Genomic DNA, 19,233 nt, shown 5'->3' with positions numbered 1-19,233 from the left:
GGCTCTTGTTACTGATTCTGAAAATAAAATTAATTTCTTTTAGCATACAAAAAAGGTACATTATAAACATTTGAAAAATAAAGAAAAGAGAAAACATCCATATTAAGTATTATGAGGTACTTCAAACCTAAAACCTCACGGATCTACCGTCTCGGTGTAAGCTGTGTTATACTTTCATTACGCTTGTTTTGGATCTTTGTAAGAAACAGAACGCTGTGGCTATAGTGTAATTCCATCCCCACCGTGCGTCTCCGGGGCCCATGGTTTCTCATCCTCCTTGGAGGTGTGCGCTTCTGTGTAGCCGATGTGCAGTTTCAGGTTTTGGGATTTGCGATCCAAACCAGTAAATGTAATGGAAGTATTCCAGAGTCCGAAAACAATCTGAAATCCTAAACACTTATGGTCTTAAGCATTTCAGATCAGGGGCTTCAACCTGTGCCTGATATTCTCCATTACGCTGCTGTTATTGTCTCTTAAAGACAAAGAAATGTTTTTTATGATTTGTTTCTCTCCATGGATAAAGATCTGTACACACCATGTACCATTAGACAGCAGGATGCGTGTGGGGGCCCCCATTTGTTGGATGAAATACTGGCTGTTTTTCTGAAATCAGTCTCACTCATTCCTTCAACAAACGTTGATGAGACCCTTGCCATGCTCCAGGCACTGTGGTGAGTGCCAGGCCAGGTGGTGTGTCACACGCGAGGTCCACTTACCTTCATCACGTTGTCAATGGTGAAGCCCGAGCTCCCAGTGCCCAGGTCTTTCAGCAGCCGGGCAAGGAGGCCCATCTGACTCATTGCCAGGTGAACTGAAGAGTTTGTTTTCAATGGCTGCACCAGGTAGGATGGAATAATTTGGAGAGACTTAACTTCTTTAAACAAGGCCATTTCCTAAGAAAGCCAGCGTAATTTGTTAATTTTTACTGGAAAATGCTGGAGGCAGTTTAGTACAATGCAGCATGATCTTAAACTAAACATTGAAGGAAAAAATAGGGAAATACAGAATGATAGTGACAAAGAGCAATAAGAGCACCGATCTGTAAGCTTGTATTTCTATTTAAAACATAACAACGATTAGAAATGAAAACCTGAGTCACAGGAAATAAAACCATGAAGAATAAAACAATTTTATGTGTAATGAAAGCTCTTCAGAAGCGTAATTGAAAACTTGAAGGTTTCTGTTCTCAGTACTCTTCAGCTTCAAGGAAGAGGTTTTCTCATTTCTAAAATTCTAAAAGAAATTATAGTTGTTGCTAGAATCATTGTTATTTTAGTATTTATTAAATGTCAGCCAAGAGTGTATGATTCTGCAGTGATATGGTTACTAGTGGATTAAGACGGAAAAAAATGTAAGTGCCATTACATATTTTAATGTCCCTAAACAAACAAGTCTTTATGTAATTAAGATATTTATCACTTTATTAACCAGATACAGAGAAAAAAATAAGATGTTGAAGCGTTAAGTTGCAATCAGAAATAAACCTGTTTCCAATAGGTCTGTAGGTCCTATCATCTAAAATAATCTCTCATCTTGCTGGCCCAATTCACTCTGTATCTGGGCCTGTGAGTGACTCTGTATAAATCTAAAAGCTAAGAGAAGAAGAGCATTCTCCAGGGAAGTCTGGACAGTAAACTCCTTAATGACAAACAGATGCTGGGAGTGTGTATTTAGTCTGCTAACCAGCACACTGGTGCACAATAATTGTAACCCTCAACAGATTGCCTTAAGGTTATCTGAAATAGAACATTTTAGCACCACCAAACTGCTCAGAAATTAATGCGGCTTAAAAACAATTAAATGAAGCAATAACATGTGCTCATCTGCAACATATCTTTTGAAAGATGAGCCTCCCCACCCCCAAATTCTAGCTGTCTTAACCAGGAGTGTATTGTAGCACATTAGCATGACAGCATTTATTCTTACTTTTTATTAGCATTTGTTTTCCTTATTTACTCTGAAAATTTAGGTTTATTAAATGAAATTAGATCTGTGGTTACTCATATTTTAGAGAAATGACCCCTTTGGATTCTTTTGAGACACAGTCTTGCTCTGTCACCAAGGCTAGAGTGCAGTGGCGAGATCACAGCTCACTGTAGCCTCAACCACCTGGGCTCAAGCCTCTCACCTCGGCCCTCTGAGTAGATGGGACGACAGGGCTGCATCACCATACCCGGCTAATTTTTGTGTTTTTTGCAGAGACAGAGTCTCACTATGTTTGCCAGGCTGGTCTCAAACTCCTGGGCCCAATTGATCTGCCCACCTTGGTCTCCCAAAGTGCTGGGATTATGGGCATGAGCCACCCTGCCTGGCCTGGATTCTTTTTTTTTTTTTTTTTTTTTTTTTTTTTTGAGATGAAGTCTTGCTCTGTCGCCCAGGCTGGAGGGCAGTGGTGCGATCTTGGCTCACTGCAAACTCCACCTTCCGGGTTCGAGCAATTCTCCTGCCTCAGCCTCCCAAGTAGCTGGGACAACAGGCATGTACCACCACACCCGGCTAATTTTTGTATTCTTAGTAGAGAAGGGGTTTCACCAGGTTGGCTAGGATAGTCTTGATCTCCTGACCTCGTGATCCACCCGCCTCAGCTTCCCAAAGTGCTGGGACTACAGGCATGAGCCCCCTCGCCCAGCCTGGCCTGGATTCTTTTTTAAGAAGGATCTGCACATCACAAAATTTTGTGTAAAACTTAATTCATAAGCTTTCTTAAGCCCAAAGGGAGAGTCTTAAGAACTCCTAGACTAGATGAATTCATTAGCTAGTTTAAAGACAGCAAAACATATTTTCACATTATGGTATATAACTGTGTGCCCCCAAATTCATACATTTATCTCTATCTCAATATTTCCCATAATATCTAGCCTAGAGGAGGCACGTTTGGTGAAAGAATGAAAATATTTCGATTAAGACAGTTGTATCTTTTATTTCTTTACCCTCAGATTTTCTATTTTTATATCATTTTCCGCTTTTATTTATTTAGAAAATTAATGGCATATGTTGGATAAAAGAAATGTTGGAAAAACCCAACTGTAGATTTTAACTGAAGTTTATGTCTAAGACAAAACTGACCTTTTAGAGCATAAGTAAAGTGTGATGGCAAATCCCTGAGAATAATGTTAACTGAGTAGAGACAGAATCTTGTAAGGTGTTAAGAAAGCCAGAGAGCTACACGAATATGTTTATCATCTATGGTTTCAAATGCCGTGGTGAAGTTCAGACCTGAATAAAATTTGCAGCTGTCACACGGAGGCGGGCAGAAGAATCTCCAGTTCTGGTGAGCAAAACGGGAATGGTCCTCTCCACACAGTGAGCTGTTTCAAGTTTACTCAGTTTATGTTTAGGAATATATTGTGTAATGATCATTTTCAACAATTTCAAAGAAGCCTGAAAGACCTAAGAGAAAAGGGATAAACACAGATGAGTTACTACAGTGGAATTCTACCAAGAGAAAACATAGAATCTACTATCAGTAATACATATGAACATTATATTGAAAATGACGTCTCGTCTGAAAGGCTGAAAATGGCAAACTAAAAACTGCTTTCTAAACACAGTACCTTGCATATAGAGGACATATGCTCTTATTTCACTCTGTCATAAATCACTCCCCATCTTCCCTTCATACCAAGTATCTAACAGCCCTGCTTCAACGGGTAAGCCCAAATCTTCCCTTCACACCAAGTATCTAACAGCCCTGCTTCAATGGGTAAGCCCAACTGTGCAATGTCCATTCTTAAGGCCCACTCAGCATTAGAAAAACACTAATTCTCAACCTCATCAGGTTTCATGCAAAGTGAGAACACAAACTGAAGATGTGGTAGCACTGAACCAGGCCTCCACAAACACCTGGCTTTGCAGAACATGTTGCTCGAGACCAGAGATAATGACCCAAGCAAAGGCAGATTTCCCAGACCCTTCATGTAAGATCAGTTGCACAATATAGCTCTTGCTAGAGAACCTCATTTCTTAGTGATTCTATCGAGTTACAGTTGGTGACCATGTCAATGACCAACTGGTCCTCTCTCAAGCTGCTCTGGTCTTCTGTGGTACGGCACATGATCTCATCCACGGATACTGGAGCCAGCACCAGCTGAGGGCACTCACGGAGGTCACAATGTCCTTTATGGCTCTTCTAATGAGAAAGATGGATGCTCTGAGTGTGTTCTTTAAGTCTTCTTTTGGGGTTCCAACAGGCATTTCCATCAACTTCTTATACAAGGCAAGCAGTGCATCCTCTCGGTAGGACCATGTCTTAGAATAGGCCCCAGCAACCTGCCACAAAACAGGCAGCATTTGCATGACATCACACAACCATCCTCCAATACTACACAACTTGAAGGCTTTGTTTTTTTTTTTAAAGTAAGATGATTCATTTCTTTTTTTTTTTTTTTTTTTTTTTTGAGACGGAGTCTCGCTCTGTCGCCCAGGCTGGAGTGCACTGGCCGGATCTCAGCTCACTGCAAGCTCCGCCTCCCGGGTTTACGCCATTCTCCTGCCTCAGCCTCCCGAGTAGCTGGGACTACAGGCGCCCGCCACCTCGCCCGGCTAAGTTTTTGTATTTTTTTTAGTAGAGACGGGGTTTCACCGTGTCAGCCAGGATGGTCTCGATCTCCTGACCTCGTGATCCGCCCGTCTCGGCCTCCCAAAGTGCTGGGATTACAGGCTTGAGCCACCGCACCCGGCCAAGATGATTCATTTCTAATAACAGAACTTTCATAAACTGATTAATTTCTAGTAACAGAACTTTTACAAATAAATATGCATATTTAGAGAAATAATTTTTTCTGATAAGGAAATTTAAGACGTTAAAATATAAAAAGTATTAAATGCTCCAAGGGAAATATATATATATTTTTTGAGACGGAGTCTTGCTCTGTGGCCCAGGGTGGAGTGCAGTGGTGCCATCTCAGCTCACTGCAAGCTCCGCCTCCCAGGTTCACACCATTCTCCTGCCTTAGCCTCCTGAGTAGCTGGGACTACAGGGGCCTGCCACCATGCCCAGCTAATTTTTGTATTTTAGTAGAGACGGGTTTCACCGTGTTAGCCAGGATGGTCTCAATCTCCCGACCTCATGATCCGCCCGCCTTGGCCTCCCAAAGTGCTGGGATTACAGGCGTGAGCCACTGCGCCCGGCCTCCAAGGGAAATATTTTAAAGCTCAGAATGAGGTGAAAATCCTACTCATTTCTCTTTTTTATTTTGAGACAGAGTCTCACTCTGTCGCCCAGGCTGGAGTGCAGTGGTGCGATCTCGGCTCACTGCAACCTCCGTCTTCCTGCGGGTTCAAGCAATTCTCCTGCCTCAGCCTCCTGAGTAGCTGGGATTATAGGTGCCTGCCACCATGCCTGGCCAATTTTTGTATTTTTAGTAGAGATGGGGTTTCACCATCTTGGCCAAACTGGTCTTGAACTCCTGACCTCATGATCCACCCGCCGCAGCCTCCCAAAGTGCCAGGATTATAGGTGTGAGCCACTAAGCCTGGCCAACACTACTCATTTCTATAAGGAGATACTTCCATCTTTTGCTATGCCATCATTTTGTGCTGGAATTAGCTGGTGTTCAGAAGACAGCAGGTGTTTAATACAAACTCCATGAATGCCAGAAGGACACCCAGGGTGAAATGAGTACTCATTGATACATCTTAGCTCATGTTTTTGCTGTTTCACATAATTCATAATTTACAGAAGGGCCAGGCACAGTGGCTAATGTGTAATCCCAGCACTTTGGGAGGCCAAGGCCAGGAGTTCAAGGCTACAGTGAGTTATGATCATGCCACTGTACTCCACCCTGGGTGACAGAGCGACACTGTTTCTTAAAAAAAAAAAAAAAAGTTAACAAAAGACTTTCCAATCCAGCGAGAACAAAGGGAAGTCAACAATATTACAAATGCAAAGCCCTGGGCATTTTCCCTTCTTCATGCGTAAGTACACAGAGGTGGGCATGCCATATAGCCTTCCCTCCCCTCTGTCCCCCACTGTTTTTTTTTTTTTTTTACCAAGGTTTCTCCCAACACATCGATGGCAGAGCTGGCTTCTCTCAAGGCCTTCTCGGTTAAGGGCTCTGGCTCCCCTGACAAGCCTCCCCTCCGAGCATCGCTGATGTCTGCATCACTCATTTCCGGCTCCACCACTGCCTCCCCATGATGCTTACGAATAGCTGGAAGAGGCCGCTCATCATAGGGCAGGGACTCTGCCTGCAGTAAGCGAAGGAGAGAGGAAAGTGCTGGGGAGCTCCATGGGTCGCATTCTCCAAGGCACCTCTCACGGGCAGGCTCACTGCGCTTACTTACCTGATCTGCAAGATGTTATTTTGCTAAATATCAGTATCATCAGATTAGAATAATTTATACAACAAAGAAGATGTAATTGAAAAGATTAGATGAGGCTTTCTGTTCCTTTCTAAACTTATTACAGACCTAATAAAAGCAAGGTAGATTCCGCCTCGATGGAGACTACTAAAGTAAAGGCTATTACATCTTTTTTTCTGACAAGATCTCTGATATATCCTTAGTTTATTGCTTAGAAATAAGCATCAAGCCTGATTTTAACAAACATGCTCACGAGGTGTCATCAGGTCTATTGCTTATGTGGCTATGTTCTCACTCAGCACTATGGCTCCTAGAATGGAACAGAGGTGGGTCTGGCTGGGGTGCACTCATGCACTCCATGCATGGGAACAGCACCTGGCATAACACAGGTCCTCTACAAATATCCAAATACAGTGAACGCCAATCTGAAACAGAATTACCTACATTGATCTTTGGATGAGGATCTGTGGCAGGGAGTAACTGGTCTACTGCAGAATGCTGAGGAGAAATAGTTAGAGAATATGATGAAGGCTTTTCCTGAAGGAAAGGTTCTGCAAACTGGTTTTCTGTTCCTCTTTCTTCCAGTTGTGGTAGTGAGGGCATTGGCTTTTGGTGGCGAGGACTGCCAGAACGAGCGAGGGGCCGGAGGGGCAAATCAAGAGGTCTTCGCATCTAGGGAACAAAAAGGGACATTTAATTTCAAATGCCACTGCCACGACAGACGTATCCATCTCATTCCTCCAGATGAATAAGACTTTAGAAAGCTGTGCTGGAAGAGGCTCCTTGGCACAAAGAAAAGTTTCAAAACCAAAGAGAAACTTCCACAGCGTGAAATCTCCTTGAAAGCCCCACACAATCAAGCTGCACTCATCTCAGTTGTCTCTCCACATTTCCGTGTGGACTACAAAAGTGACACACACACCCAAAATGCTAGTGAAGGAATGAACATTTGTGCATGGAGAAGTCCACACACACGTGCCCCTGAAGGAGCACGGTGGTGTGGAGAAAGCACCTGGGCTGGACCCAAGTGGACTTCTATTCAGAATCTGGCACTGCTATTCACTGTGTGTACAAAGGAAAGTGATGTTGTGTAACCCAACAAGTAAAGCTGACTGCACAGTTGCTGCACACTGGGCATGGTACTGAATGTTTTGGACAGGCAGGCTCATTAATGCTTACTCTTTTTACTCCCACTTGAAAGCTGATGGAACACTGAGGCATAAAGCTGATGAGAATTAGTCTGTGATCACAGAGCTGGAATGGTGGTGCCCGGATTTGAACCCAGGCAATCCAGCTCCAGAGTGTGCTCTCTCTTTTTTTAAAGACAGGGTCTTGCTCTGTCACCAAGGCTGAAGTGCAGTGGCACGATCGTAGCTCACTGCAGCCTTGAACTTCTGGGCCCAGGTGATCCTCCGTTCTCACTCTCCTGAGTAGCTAGGACTACAGGTGTGTGCCACCAGGCCTGGCTATTATTTATTTTTTGTAGAGACAGGGTCTCTCTATGTGGCCCAGGCTGGTCTAACAATCCTCCTGGGCTCAAACAATCCTCCAGTCTTGGCCTCCCAAAGTGATGGGATTACAGGCATGAGCCACTATGCCTGGCCTTGAGAGTGTGCACTCTCAACTACTATTCTGTATCTCAGGACCTTCGTTTCCTAATCTGTCATGTGGGCTGAATGCCCCATCTGCATGAGTTCTAAAATCAGAGGCAGAGCACCTTATGGGAAACATGTTCTCAATACACTGAAGCTGTTAGTACTTCGCTCTCACTTGATCCTCACAACACCGAGGGGTCAGTGGGGCAGGGTCATCACTGCCTTTTCCAAATAAGGAAGCAGTTGGAGAGATGAAGGGATGCAGCGGAAAAGCAGCAGGGCCTCGGTTTTCCTGACCCTGGCTCGTTCCCTTTCCCACGATTGTGAGCTTCCTGAAAGAACATGCTGAGGCAAAGCCTCCCTGACGTAGGCACAGAGCTGAGTCCATCTATGATAACTGTCCCCTGAGCACTGCAGAGTGTTTTACACTACACTTCAAAGGTATCTATCCACCTTTGTGAACCACACAGTTGACTCTCCGTTCTCCTAGGCTTTCCTCCACCCCGTCCAGGCTCCTGCACCCACCAGCTCGGCATCCAGGAGGCTGTGCAGCTCCAGCTGCTCGTACACCTCAGCGCGATACTGCTCCATCTGCTGCTTCTTCTCCTTGGCGAGATCATAGTCTTCCTTCTCCACGGCACAGCGTTTCTCCACCTCATACCTCCCAAGGCGCTCACCAACCTGAAGCACAAAATGTTTGCTTTTTGTTTCAAATTTGGATCAACTCACATCAAATGCAAAGCTAATTTTTAAGAGTCATGCTTGAACCATCTTGTGAGGAGAGGGAGCGAGCACAGGGAAAAGGAAGGAATGGGCCACACTCATAGCAAAGTTCTGGCTGCTGTTGCTGTACTGGCATCTAATAAGCCCATGGGTTCGTCATGACTTTCGGGATAGCTGGTTTTCCTATTTTCCCACTGTGTTCGGGGTCTTAGTAACGAGGCGGCTGACCCTGGCACCTGAACATGAGTCTGAAGAGGTAAAGCTTCTGCTTCCATTTACATTTTTAAAGTGCTTATCTGTCTCCATAACTTTATTTTGCTGAGATCTCTGAACTCACACTAACTTCACAGCTTTTAGTAACCGGTTTCTTTTACCATGTAGTTATTCTAAGTATACATAAAACCTATTACAGGCATAAATTAGGAACTGTTTTCTCCAAAAGCCATACCTTTTGCAAATCAGCAATAGCTTGTTTTAGTTTCTTGGCATAATCATAGCGTTCCTTTTGGACGGCTTCCCGTTTTCTTTCATCTAATTTTCGTATAATCTGTGCAACTTCTGGATCTTGGTACATATCAAAAGCTAAGTCATCTAGCGGAGAAATATAGTCAGATCTCCTAAGGGAAGAAATGTATATTTTAGAGATAATGTCAAGCCCTAGGAGTTCTGTGCTGAAGATGCACAGTTGAGAAAATGCCCCTCCCTACCGCGCCCCATCATGGTTCACAGAGCATTTCCTGCAGGAGAAAATGGGTCTCAGAGAAGTAACGGGCCTCAGGTCACAGAGCTCCTAATTGCAAGCAGGTCTTTCTGACTCCAAAGCTCATGCTCTTGACCATGAACCAAACTGCACTTCAGGGCATCTGAGCCTTCAGTGCATTTGCTCAGAGTGCAGACTTTGGGCCTCACCTCGTTGTGGGCCCTGGGAATAGGACGGTGAATGTGAATCAACTGCAGAACAAGGAGAAGAACAAAAATGAAACCAAAAACAAATGGATGACCAGGTCCCACCCTAAGAAATGTGACTAGCGGGCCCAAAATGGAGTCCAGGCACCGTATTTTATAACACCACAGTATTTTTTCTTTCTTTTCTTTTTTTTGGAGGCAGAGTCTCACTCTGTTGCTTAGGCTGGAGTGCAGTGGCGCAATCTCGGCTCACTGCAACCTCCACCTCCTGGGTTCAGGCGATTCTCCTGCTTCAGCCTCCTGAGTAGCTAGGATTACAGGTGTGTGCCACCACACCTGGCTAACTTTTGTATTTTTAGGAGAGACACATTTTCATCATGTTGGCCAGGCTGGTCTCAAACTCCTGACCTCAAGTGATCCACCAGTCTCAGCCTCCCAAAGTGCTGGGATTATAGGTGTAAGCCACTGCGCCCAGCCTGTATTTTTTTCTTTGAGACAGAGTCCTGTTCTGTTGACCAGGCTGGAGTGCAGTGGCATGATCTTGGGCTCACTGCAACCTCTGCCTCCTGGGTTCAATCTATTCTCATGCCCCAGCCTCCCAAATAGCTGGGACTACAGGCGTGTGCCACCACGCCTGGCTAATTTTTTGTATTTTTAATAGAGATGGAGTTTCGCATGTTAGCCAGGTTGGTCTTGAACTCCTGACATCAGGTGATCCACCCATCTCGGACTCCCAAAGTGCTGAGATTACAGGTGTGAGCCACTGTACCCAGCCAACATCACAGTATTTTTGATGAACATGATAGGTTAAGAATTGCTACCACTGAGGTTTTACTCAAAGGGTTAAGTTGTATGGTGTCAACCACTATGTCCTAGAGGAGATCAGAAACATTCCTTCAGCAATAAGCGATCTTTTGTAGCCACCTGAATAACTCATTTCTGATTAAATATGACCTCTATTCCTCCTTTTGAGCTCTAGGTAGGGTCTAGAATGTAAACAACAAAGCTAGTCTCACCAAGCAACAAAACCTTACTAGAGGACGAGGATTGAAGTGTCCCAGCTGCTGTATCAAACCCATTAAACAAGCCAGCTGCTTACGGTGACTTGAACATCCTTCGAGACAGGTACGTTTTAAGGAAAACATTTGTCATAAAAGTGTAGTTGGTGAATCTGTATTATAATGAATTCAAGTGGGGTATGGGAATAGGCCCCCTTTAAGTACTCACAGCCCCTGCTGGCATCTCCCCACCCTTGAGGTCACGGTATTTTGCTCACAGCAGCACCACAGGCTGGTGGCTGGGACGGCACCAGCAGCTCTGAACTGTATCTGATCCCAGGGATGACTAAACGGCGAAACATTTTGGGGTGTCTACAAGATCACATTAACTATTTTTAGTGTAACACATGTGACACTCTAAGTCACGTTGCCTTGCTGTCCCAGAGATGAACACAAAGACTTCATTTGATTGTAAAAATCCTTCAAAGCAAACATCATGTCCTGTGGCACCCAGTCCCAGCTCCTGTTGATTCAGCAGCAGCGTGGGGTGCCGTCTACCCACTTCGGTAGAGAACCCCCAGTGGCAATGACCGGATTCCACGTCCGGCACAGGCCCGCACATGCCAGTTACACAGCTTTTCCCAGCCCTTGCACTTAGCCTTCATAAAACCCCGGGCGTGGGGCAGGACAGGCAAACCACAGCCTGCCATCCCACCCGGCTAATTGGATTAAGGCAACAGATTTAAAGTCTAAATCAAAATGACAGAAAGCAGCTTTATTGGAGACACTGAGACACTAAAGACTTAATCAGTTTGGTTGTTCCTGCCCTGCTGCACTTGCTTCAGTAAGGGCAGAGTCCCAGCCGTGGTCCTTGTGGCGAGGCTGGCAGGAGGGAGGCAGCCATCCACTCTCAGCGCTCATTCCCCACAGTGCTTCCAATCCCCAGCTTGAAGGATGGGAAGAGTACTGTGATTTTTCTATTAGGCAAAGGAGGCATCTGAGGGAGAGACTGAGAGGCTGCTGTTATTTTTTTTATAGACATTATATGAATAGCCTCTACTCTCTAAGCACTCCACACTCACAAGTGTCTGTGACAGCTCTGGTCTGCACCAAGCCTGTGGGGAAGTGGGGCAGCCTCTGCAGGAGGGAAGGCTCGCTGTCCACCAGTGCACACTCAGCAAATCGCACGTGGCTCCTGAGCAACTGCAGAGAAAATCTGATCCACATTGTGTACAAATAGAAGAGCCTGGATCAAGAATTAAATCACTTTATGCGAGCAGTCTGTATGCGGGTAAAAGTGAAATTACACCAAACGTTGCAGACAAATTTGAAATTTCTATTAAAGTTTAAAAAGTTGATCTTTATTGGGAAGCTGCTGTCAGAGAAGAACCAAGGATTATTTGGGATTCCTCTTTATTTTTAAAAAACTTTTTTTTTTTTTTTTTGAGATGGAGTCTTGCTCTGTCCTCCAGGCTGTAGTACAGTGGCGTGACCTCGGCTCACTGCAACCTCCATCTCTCAGGTTCAAGGGATTCTCCTGCCTCAGCCTCCGGAGTAGCTGGGACTACAGGTGTGCACCACCATACTCAGCCAATTTTCGTGTTTTTAGTAGAGAAGGAGTTTTACCATGTTGGCCGGGCTGGTCTTGAATTCCTGACCTCAAGTGATCCGCCCACCTCGGCCTCCCAAAGTGCTGGGATTACAGGTGTGCACCACCATGCCTGGCCTAAAAAACATTTCAATTCCTCTTTTGTCTCATTGCGGCAACTATGCCAGCCCTTCCCTTCTTTTCTTTAGACCAGGCACCTCTGGAATGGAGTCCCCTCATTGTCATCCACAGCAGGTAGGTGGCAAGGGAGCCACCGTCCCAAAGAGGTGCCCAGGACAGACAGGGTGACCGAGGATGGCGCAGTGGGGCCCTTTAGCTCTCCAAAGGTAGATTCACCCCCGGTCCTTACACTGCTAAAAAAAAGGGGAAGCGGCAACAGCAGCAGAAAAATATGTATACTTTTTTTTTTTTTTTTTTTTGAGACAGGGTTTCACTGTCACCCAGGCTGATATACAGTGGCATGATTTCGGCTCAAGCAGTCTTCCTGCCTCAGTTTCCTGAGTAGTTGAGACTACAAGCACGTGCCACCAGGCCCAGCTAATTTTTGTATTTTTAGTAGACATGGGGTTTTGCCATGTTACCCAGGCTGGTTTCAAACCCCTGATCTCAAGCAGTCCTCCTGCCTTGACCTCCCAAAGTAGTAAGATTACAGGCGTTAGCCACCACACCCAGCCTACAATTGTTAACATGAAGAACTTTCCCCGTATCCTTTTTTCTTTTTTTTCTTTTTAGCTAAACTTAGCAGTGAGAAAAAATATTTTTAATGGGTAGAGAGGGATTGGTAAAAATTGTGTTGTTAAAAACCTATGTGATACATAGTTTTCACTCCTCTAAACTTTTGAGGAGGCCGTAAGGTGATGTCTATAGAACTGATAACCTAGGTCAATTAATATCTTTGATTTTTACCATGAATTTGCTTGTGCTGATAAAATATCAAAGGATGGCTGACAGATCTTTGTTTAAATGCATTTTAGGAAACTTCTAGTAATATCTGAATACAAGAAAGGAAGTAGTCTCTGCTGGGGAGTAAATGAAGGTGTGTGGCTGGGTGCGGTGGCTAAAGTCTGTAATCCCAGCACTTTGGGAGGCTGAGGCGGGTGGATCACCTGAGGTCAGGCGTTCGAGAGCAGCCTGGCCAACATGATGAAACCCCATCTCTGCTAAAAATACAAAAAATTAGCCTGGGTATGGTAGCGGGCACCTGTAATCCCAGCCACTCGGGAGACTGAGGCAGGAGAAGTGCTTGAACCCAGGAGGTAGAAGTTACAGTGAGCCGAGATGGTGCCATTGCACTCCAGCCTGGGTAACAAGAGTGAAATTCTGTCTCAAGAGAGAAAAAAAAAAAAAAGGGAAAAAATAAATGAAGGTGTGCTAAACAAAACAGTGACCTTAATCTTTATGTAATTTTCAGACAATCCAATCAGTGGCTTATCCAGCTCTACACTGAATTTAGAGGCTCCAAGTCCATAATCCTTTGGAAATGACGGACCCTTTCACGATTCTGAGGAAAGTAACAGAAGTTCATTGCTGGGGAGCAGGACTCTTACCTGGTGTAAGTTCCTTCTAGAGCAGGGTCCTCGCTGTTGTGCCCAAGGTAGTGGTCAATCAACTTCTCTCGAGAGGCCTTTGGGAGCAAAACAGCTGCTTAGTGTCTCAGAGAGAAAGAGGAACAGCACAAAACCTTAACTACAAGACTTATTTCATATAAAGCTGTCAACAAGGTTCAGTGATCCTCCTCTTTCGGAGGGACAGCTAAAACTGTTAAATAAAAGTTTAATATGCTATAGCTCCTAAAAATCATTTGAAAGTTATTCACTAGTCAATTTTATGCAGATTATAAAAATGATACTTTTTTTTGGGTGAAAATAAACAACCCCCTCCAGTTAGAAATACATTTACTTCCTTAGGAATTAAAACTTTCCAAACTTACAGTATTGCTTTCATCACTGAAATCTGCAGGGTCTCCAATGATATTTATGGCAACCAAAGCAACCTAAGAAAGTGTTAAATTAACAGAAATTAAATATACAATGTTTGAAATGACTTAACCCCTTTATTTACATACTTTGAGACAGGGTCTCGTCTGTCACCCAGGCTGGAGTGCAGTGGTGTGATCATTGCTTACTGCAGCCTGGACGTCCCGGGCTCAAGTGATTCCCCCACCTTAGCCACCCAAGTAACTGGGACTATAGGTGTGAACCACTATGCCCTGCTAATTTTTGTGTTTGTTTACAGAGATAGGATTTCACCATTTTGCCCAGGCTGGACTTAACTCCTTTATAACAAACTGACCTATACTGTTATCAAATGGGATGATGTATATCAAAGTGTATTAGTTGTTAAAATGTTATGCTAATGTAAAGAATTTTTAATAATTAACAAAGAATTTTAAATAAATTATGTAAGTTAGTATTCTAATGCTTAACCAAATGGTTATTTTAACCATTTAAAGGATGTTCTAGCTGGGGGCGGTGGCTCACGCCTGTAATCCCACCACTTTGGGAGGCTGAGACAGCAGGTTCACCTGAGGTCGGGAGTTCGAGACCAGCCTGGCCAACACGGAGAAACCCCGTATCTACTAAAAATACCAAATTAGCTGGGTGTGGTGGTGCATGCCTGTAATCCCAGCTACTCGGGAGGCTGAGGCAGGAGAATCGCTTGAACCCGGGAGGCAGAAGTTGCAGTGAACTGAGATTGCGCCATTGCACTCCAGCCTGGGCAACAAGAGCGAAACTCCGTCTCAAAAAGAAAAAAAAAAAGAAAAAAAAAAAGAAAAAAAAAAAGAGAAAAAAAAAGACATTCACTTGAGATTCAGTATGGAGCTCATCTTTGAAGGATCTTGGGAACTTAGACGATGAAAAGTTAACACAGCTCAGAATATCCAAGTCGGTAAGTCTCACCTGAGGTGGGGAGTCACTTTTCCATCCTGCACCCCCAACCACTGTAGACCAACTACTTAGCCAGGTCATTGCTGGTCAACACATGCAGGTGGGGAGAGGAAGGAAGAGGGTTAACAATCATTCTTCTGGCCGGGCGCGGTGGCTCAAGCCTGTAATCCCAGCACTTTGGGAGGCCGAGATGGGCGGATCACGAGGTCAGGAGATCGAGACCATCCTGGCTAACACGGTGAAATCCCGTCTCTACTAAAAAATACAAAAAACTAGCTGGGCGAGGTGGCGGTGCCTGTAGTCCCAGCTACTCGGGAGGCTGAGGCAGGGGAATGGCATAAACCCGGGAGGCGGAGCTTGCAGTGAGCTGAGATCCGGCCACTGCACTCCAGCCTGGGCGACAGAGCGAGACTCCGTCTCAAAAACAAAAACAAAACAAAAAAAAAAACAATCATTCTTCTGGCTTCCTGGCGTGTCATGCGGAAGGCACCAGGCAGCTTAACTGGACCTTTGCTCTCTGGTCCAGCTCACCCGCTTGGTCTAGAGATTTGATTTGCTGGGTGCTCGCATTCCTCTTGGAAGGGGCAGGGAGAGTTGTAAATACTTGTGCTAATTAACAAGATTGCTTTGGACACAACTGATTTCTACTACACTAATCATGTGAGAAAAAGAAAGAAAAGGAAAGAAAGGGAGGGAGGAAGGAAGAGATGAAGAATCAGCGGATTGGAGCTGGAGAGATTCTGGATTACACGCAACATTCATGTGTCCGCAATTTTTACTAGGGGCTTTACCTCGTGCACGTTGGGAGGGTTTATTTAGAACTGTGCTGTCCTACACAAATAGGATGTGAGCCACATGTGTTATTAAGGTTAAGTAGGCACATTAAAAAATTAAAAAATGCAATTAACTTTAATAATATAGGTTAACACAACATATCCAAAATATTATCATTTCATCACATACAATTGACATAAAAGTTCTCATGAACTGTTTTGCATTCTCCTTTTGTACTGAGTCTCTGAAGCCCACTGTCTGGTGATGCTGGCAGCAGCTCTGGGCACTAGGCCAGTTCGTGGTAGGCACTGGCCACGTGTGCCCAGAGGCTGCTGGATCAGACAGCACAGCTCAGAGAGCTCAGCAGTCTCCCAGAAGAGATCCTCTCTTATAAGATCATCTTGAAAATGCATCTAAGAAAAGATATGTGACCACATAATCCCACAAAGAAGGTAGGGGCAGGATCGAAGGCAAAGCTGCATGCATCTTACCTGATTATATATGTTGTATTTGTTGGCATGGTTTTGGTGAAAAATCAGTTTAAGAAATTGTCCTACTGCATCCACATAAACTGATTTTAGTTCCCGGGCTTTGCAACCTGTCTTTTCATTATCACAGAGAGACACGTAGCTGAAAAACAAAACACAACTGAAGAATACGCTGATTTGGCCGGGCGCGGTGGCTCACGCCTGTAATCCCAGCACTTTGGGAGGCCGAGGCGGGCGGATCACAAGGTCAGGAGATCGAGACCACGGTGAAACCCCGTCTCTACTAAAAATACAAAAAATTAGCCGGGCGCGGTTGTGGGCGCCTGTAGTCCCAGCTACTCGGGAGGCTGAGGCAGGAGAATGGCGTGAACCCGGGAGGCGGAGCTTGCAGTGAGCCGAGATCGCGCCACTGCGCTCCAGCCTGGGCTGGGCGACAGAGCGAGACTCCGTCTCAAAAAAAAAAAAAAAAAAAAGGCCGGGCGCGGTGGCTCAAGCCTGTAATCCCAGCACTTTGGGAGGCCGAGACGGGTGGATCACGAGGTCAGGAGATCGAGACCATCCTGGCGAACACCGTGAAACCCCGTCTCTACTAAAAAATACAAAAAACTAGCCGGGCGAGGTGGCGGGCGCCTGTAGTCCCAGCTACTCGGGAGGCTGAGGCAGGAGAATGGCGTAAACCCAGGAGGCGGAGCTTGCAGGGAGCTGAGATCCGGCCACTGCACTCCAGCCCGGGCTACAGAGCGAGACTCTGTCTCAAAAAAAAAAAAAACAAAAAAAAAAAACGCTGATTTGAAAATGTGCTGTTCAGTAAAACTGCCCCCTGCTCTGATTGAACTCAAGAGGCTTATTTATTTTTATTGTTTTATTTTTTAAAGCTAGACTACCCCTACGCAGGATCAATAGGTTTGAATAAAAGCTAAGTCTAGAATGAAAAACCTAGGAAAACCCCCTAGAACTCAAATTCTAATTAGTGTTCTTGTTTTTTTTTTTGAGACGGAGTCTGGTTCTGTCACCTAGGCTGGAGCGCAGTGGCGCGATCTTGGCTCATTCCAACCTCTGCCTTCCGGGTTCAAGCAATTCTCCTGCCTCAGCCTCCCAAGTAGCTGGGATTACAGGCACTCGCCACCACGCCCGGCTAATTTTTGTATTTTTAGCAGAGACACAGTTCACCATGTTGGCCAGATTGGTCATCTAATTAGTATTCTTAAGAAAATTTCTACATCTGAAAAGTAGAGTTGAACAGAAGAATTCATAGAAATCATAACGCTGCTTTTTAAGCATGTTCAATAAGAGGCAGGTGTTAAGAAATTATGTACTCTTGAACCAAATAGAAGTATATAACATAGGACCAAAAGTTAAGGGACAATTCATCTTTAAGAGCTTTCAGGGCCTGGCGCGGGGGCTCACGCCTATAATCCCAGCAATTTGGGAGACCAAGGCGGGAGGATCATAAGGTCAGATCAAGACCATCCTGGCTAACACAGTGAAACCCTGTCTCAACTAGAAACACAAAAAATTAGCCGGGCATGGTGGCGGGCGCCTGTAGTCCCAGCCACTCCGGAGGCTGAGGCAGGAGAATGTTGTGAATCCTGGAGGCGGAGGTTGCAGTGCATCAAGATTGTACCACTGCACTCTAGCCTGGGCGACAGAGTGAGACTCCATCTCAAAAAAAAAAAAAAAGAGCTTTCAGGTAGATTAGTCTAAAAGCCGCCACTATACATTTATATTTCATTCTTACCCAAGTCTTCGAAATCGCTCTGCTTGATAGGGTGCAAAATATTCAGGTAAGCTTTCACTAATGTAGAACTCAATTTTACTTGAAATCATATACTGGTGAGCAAGTAACTGTAGTTTCCTTATTCGACATCTCTCCACCATTTGAAGGACAATTTCTTGTGGAAATTGGCAAAATCTGAAAGCAAACACATTTTTATTTTTTCTGAACAATTCCTCCAGAGGGTTTCTAGATGCTAGCATCTCATTCTTGCAGGTAAGAAGCATTAACCACACACCCACTTTGAACTGGACAGTCTGTAGGTAGTGATGGTACAAAGTTGCCTGCGACATGATTCCCGTTCTCTCGAGCTTGTCATGTTGGAGCTGAAGCTTGGGATTAAAAATTTGACTTGAGCTGCCTGTAACCCTATAGGAATCATACTCTTGGTAGCTAGTAAATGGTCTGATATGAAACCTGAAGTTTTTCATAAGATAAATCAATCTTACGAGGTGGCACTAGTGGGCAGGATGGAGCCAAAGGATCTTCCACGGGAACTCAAATGCTTAAGGGCCCCAAGGTTTCAATATTGAAGGAGTGCCTGCCATTCACGCATAGTGGTCTAGGGAGAGAAGCCTATGGTATGGCCCGTGCTGGAGCTTCTACCTTTGCTCAAAAGTGACATAACTTTTTTTTTTTTTTTTAGACAAGGTCTCACTCTGTCCCCCAGGCTGCAGTGGTGTGATTATGGCTCACTGCATCTTTGATCTCCTGGGCTCAAGTGACCCTCCTACCTCAGCCTCCTGAGGAGCTGGGACCACAGGCATGTGCCACTGTGCCTGGCTAAAACTTTGACCAGGCTGGTCTTGAACTCCTGGGCTCAGGGGATCCTCTCCCCTCGGCCTCCCAAACTGCTGTGATTACAGGTGTGAGCCCCTGTGGCCAGCCCAGAAGTGACATAACATATTAAAAAACTAAGAATTGGGTAGAGAATCACAGCAGTCAGCAAAGACCCTACATTGCTTCCAAAAATGCAAAGGCTCAAGAGAGGCACATTTGGGGCAGGAGGGCAGCTGGCACAAACTGGGAAACCGAGCAACTTTGAAATGAAATTCTTTAGTCTTTCATGTCAGTAAAGTGCTGCTTTAGATAGTTAAATGCAGGGCACATAAATTATCATTTCTGGTGAGATTATCTGAACATAAGGACAATAAGTAATCTATTATTTAAAAATC

The 19,233-nt window shown here is 44.9% G+C and overlaps 1 protein-coding gene across 3 annotated transcripts in view; it reads right to left on the bottom strand.

The window, feature by feature from the left end:
• Positions 1-19,233, bottom strand: part of LOC105496660 (centrosomal protein 104) — a 46,127-nt gene that overhangs the window by 19,163 nt on the left and 7,731 nt on the right. For all 3 annotated transcript variants that reach the window (XR_011606385.1, XM_071067483.1, XM_071067481.1), the window contains 11 exons: positions 18,023-18,196; positions 16,288-16,426; positions 14,065-14,127; positions 13,682-13,758; positions 9,070-9,238; positions 8,424-8,579; positions 6,748-6,975; positions 5,992-6,189; positions 4,102-4,269; positions 3,217-3,390; positions 717-893 (listed from right to left, as the gene is read on the bottom strand). Coding sequence is in view for 2 of the 3 variants with exons in the window: in XM_071067483.1 (XP_070923584.1) it covers positions 717-893; positions 3,217-3,390; positions 4,102-4,269; positions 5,992-6,189; positions 6,748-6,975; positions 8,424-8,579; positions 9,070-9,238; positions 13,682-13,758; positions 14,065-14,127; positions 16,288-16,426; positions 18,023-18,196 (1,723 nt within the window). In the remaining variant the exon portion in view is untranslated. The remainder of the gene's footprint in view (positions 1-716; positions 894-3,216; positions 3,391-4,101; positions 4,270-5,991; positions 6,190-6,747; positions 6,976-8,423; positions 8,580-9,069; positions 9,239-13,681; positions 13,759-14,064; positions 14,128-16,287; positions 16,427-18,022; positions 18,197-19,233) is intronic.

This window comes from Macaca nemestrina, chromosome 1, assembly GCF_043159975.1.
Source record: "Macaca nemestrina isolate mMacNem1 chromosome 1, mMacNem.hap1, whole genome shotgun sequence".
NCBI classification, from domain to species: Eukaryota; Metazoa; Chordata; class Mammalia; order Primates; family Cercopithecidae; genus Macaca; species Macaca nemestrina.
This window is presented reverse-complemented; position numbering and strand designations above follow the sequence as displayed.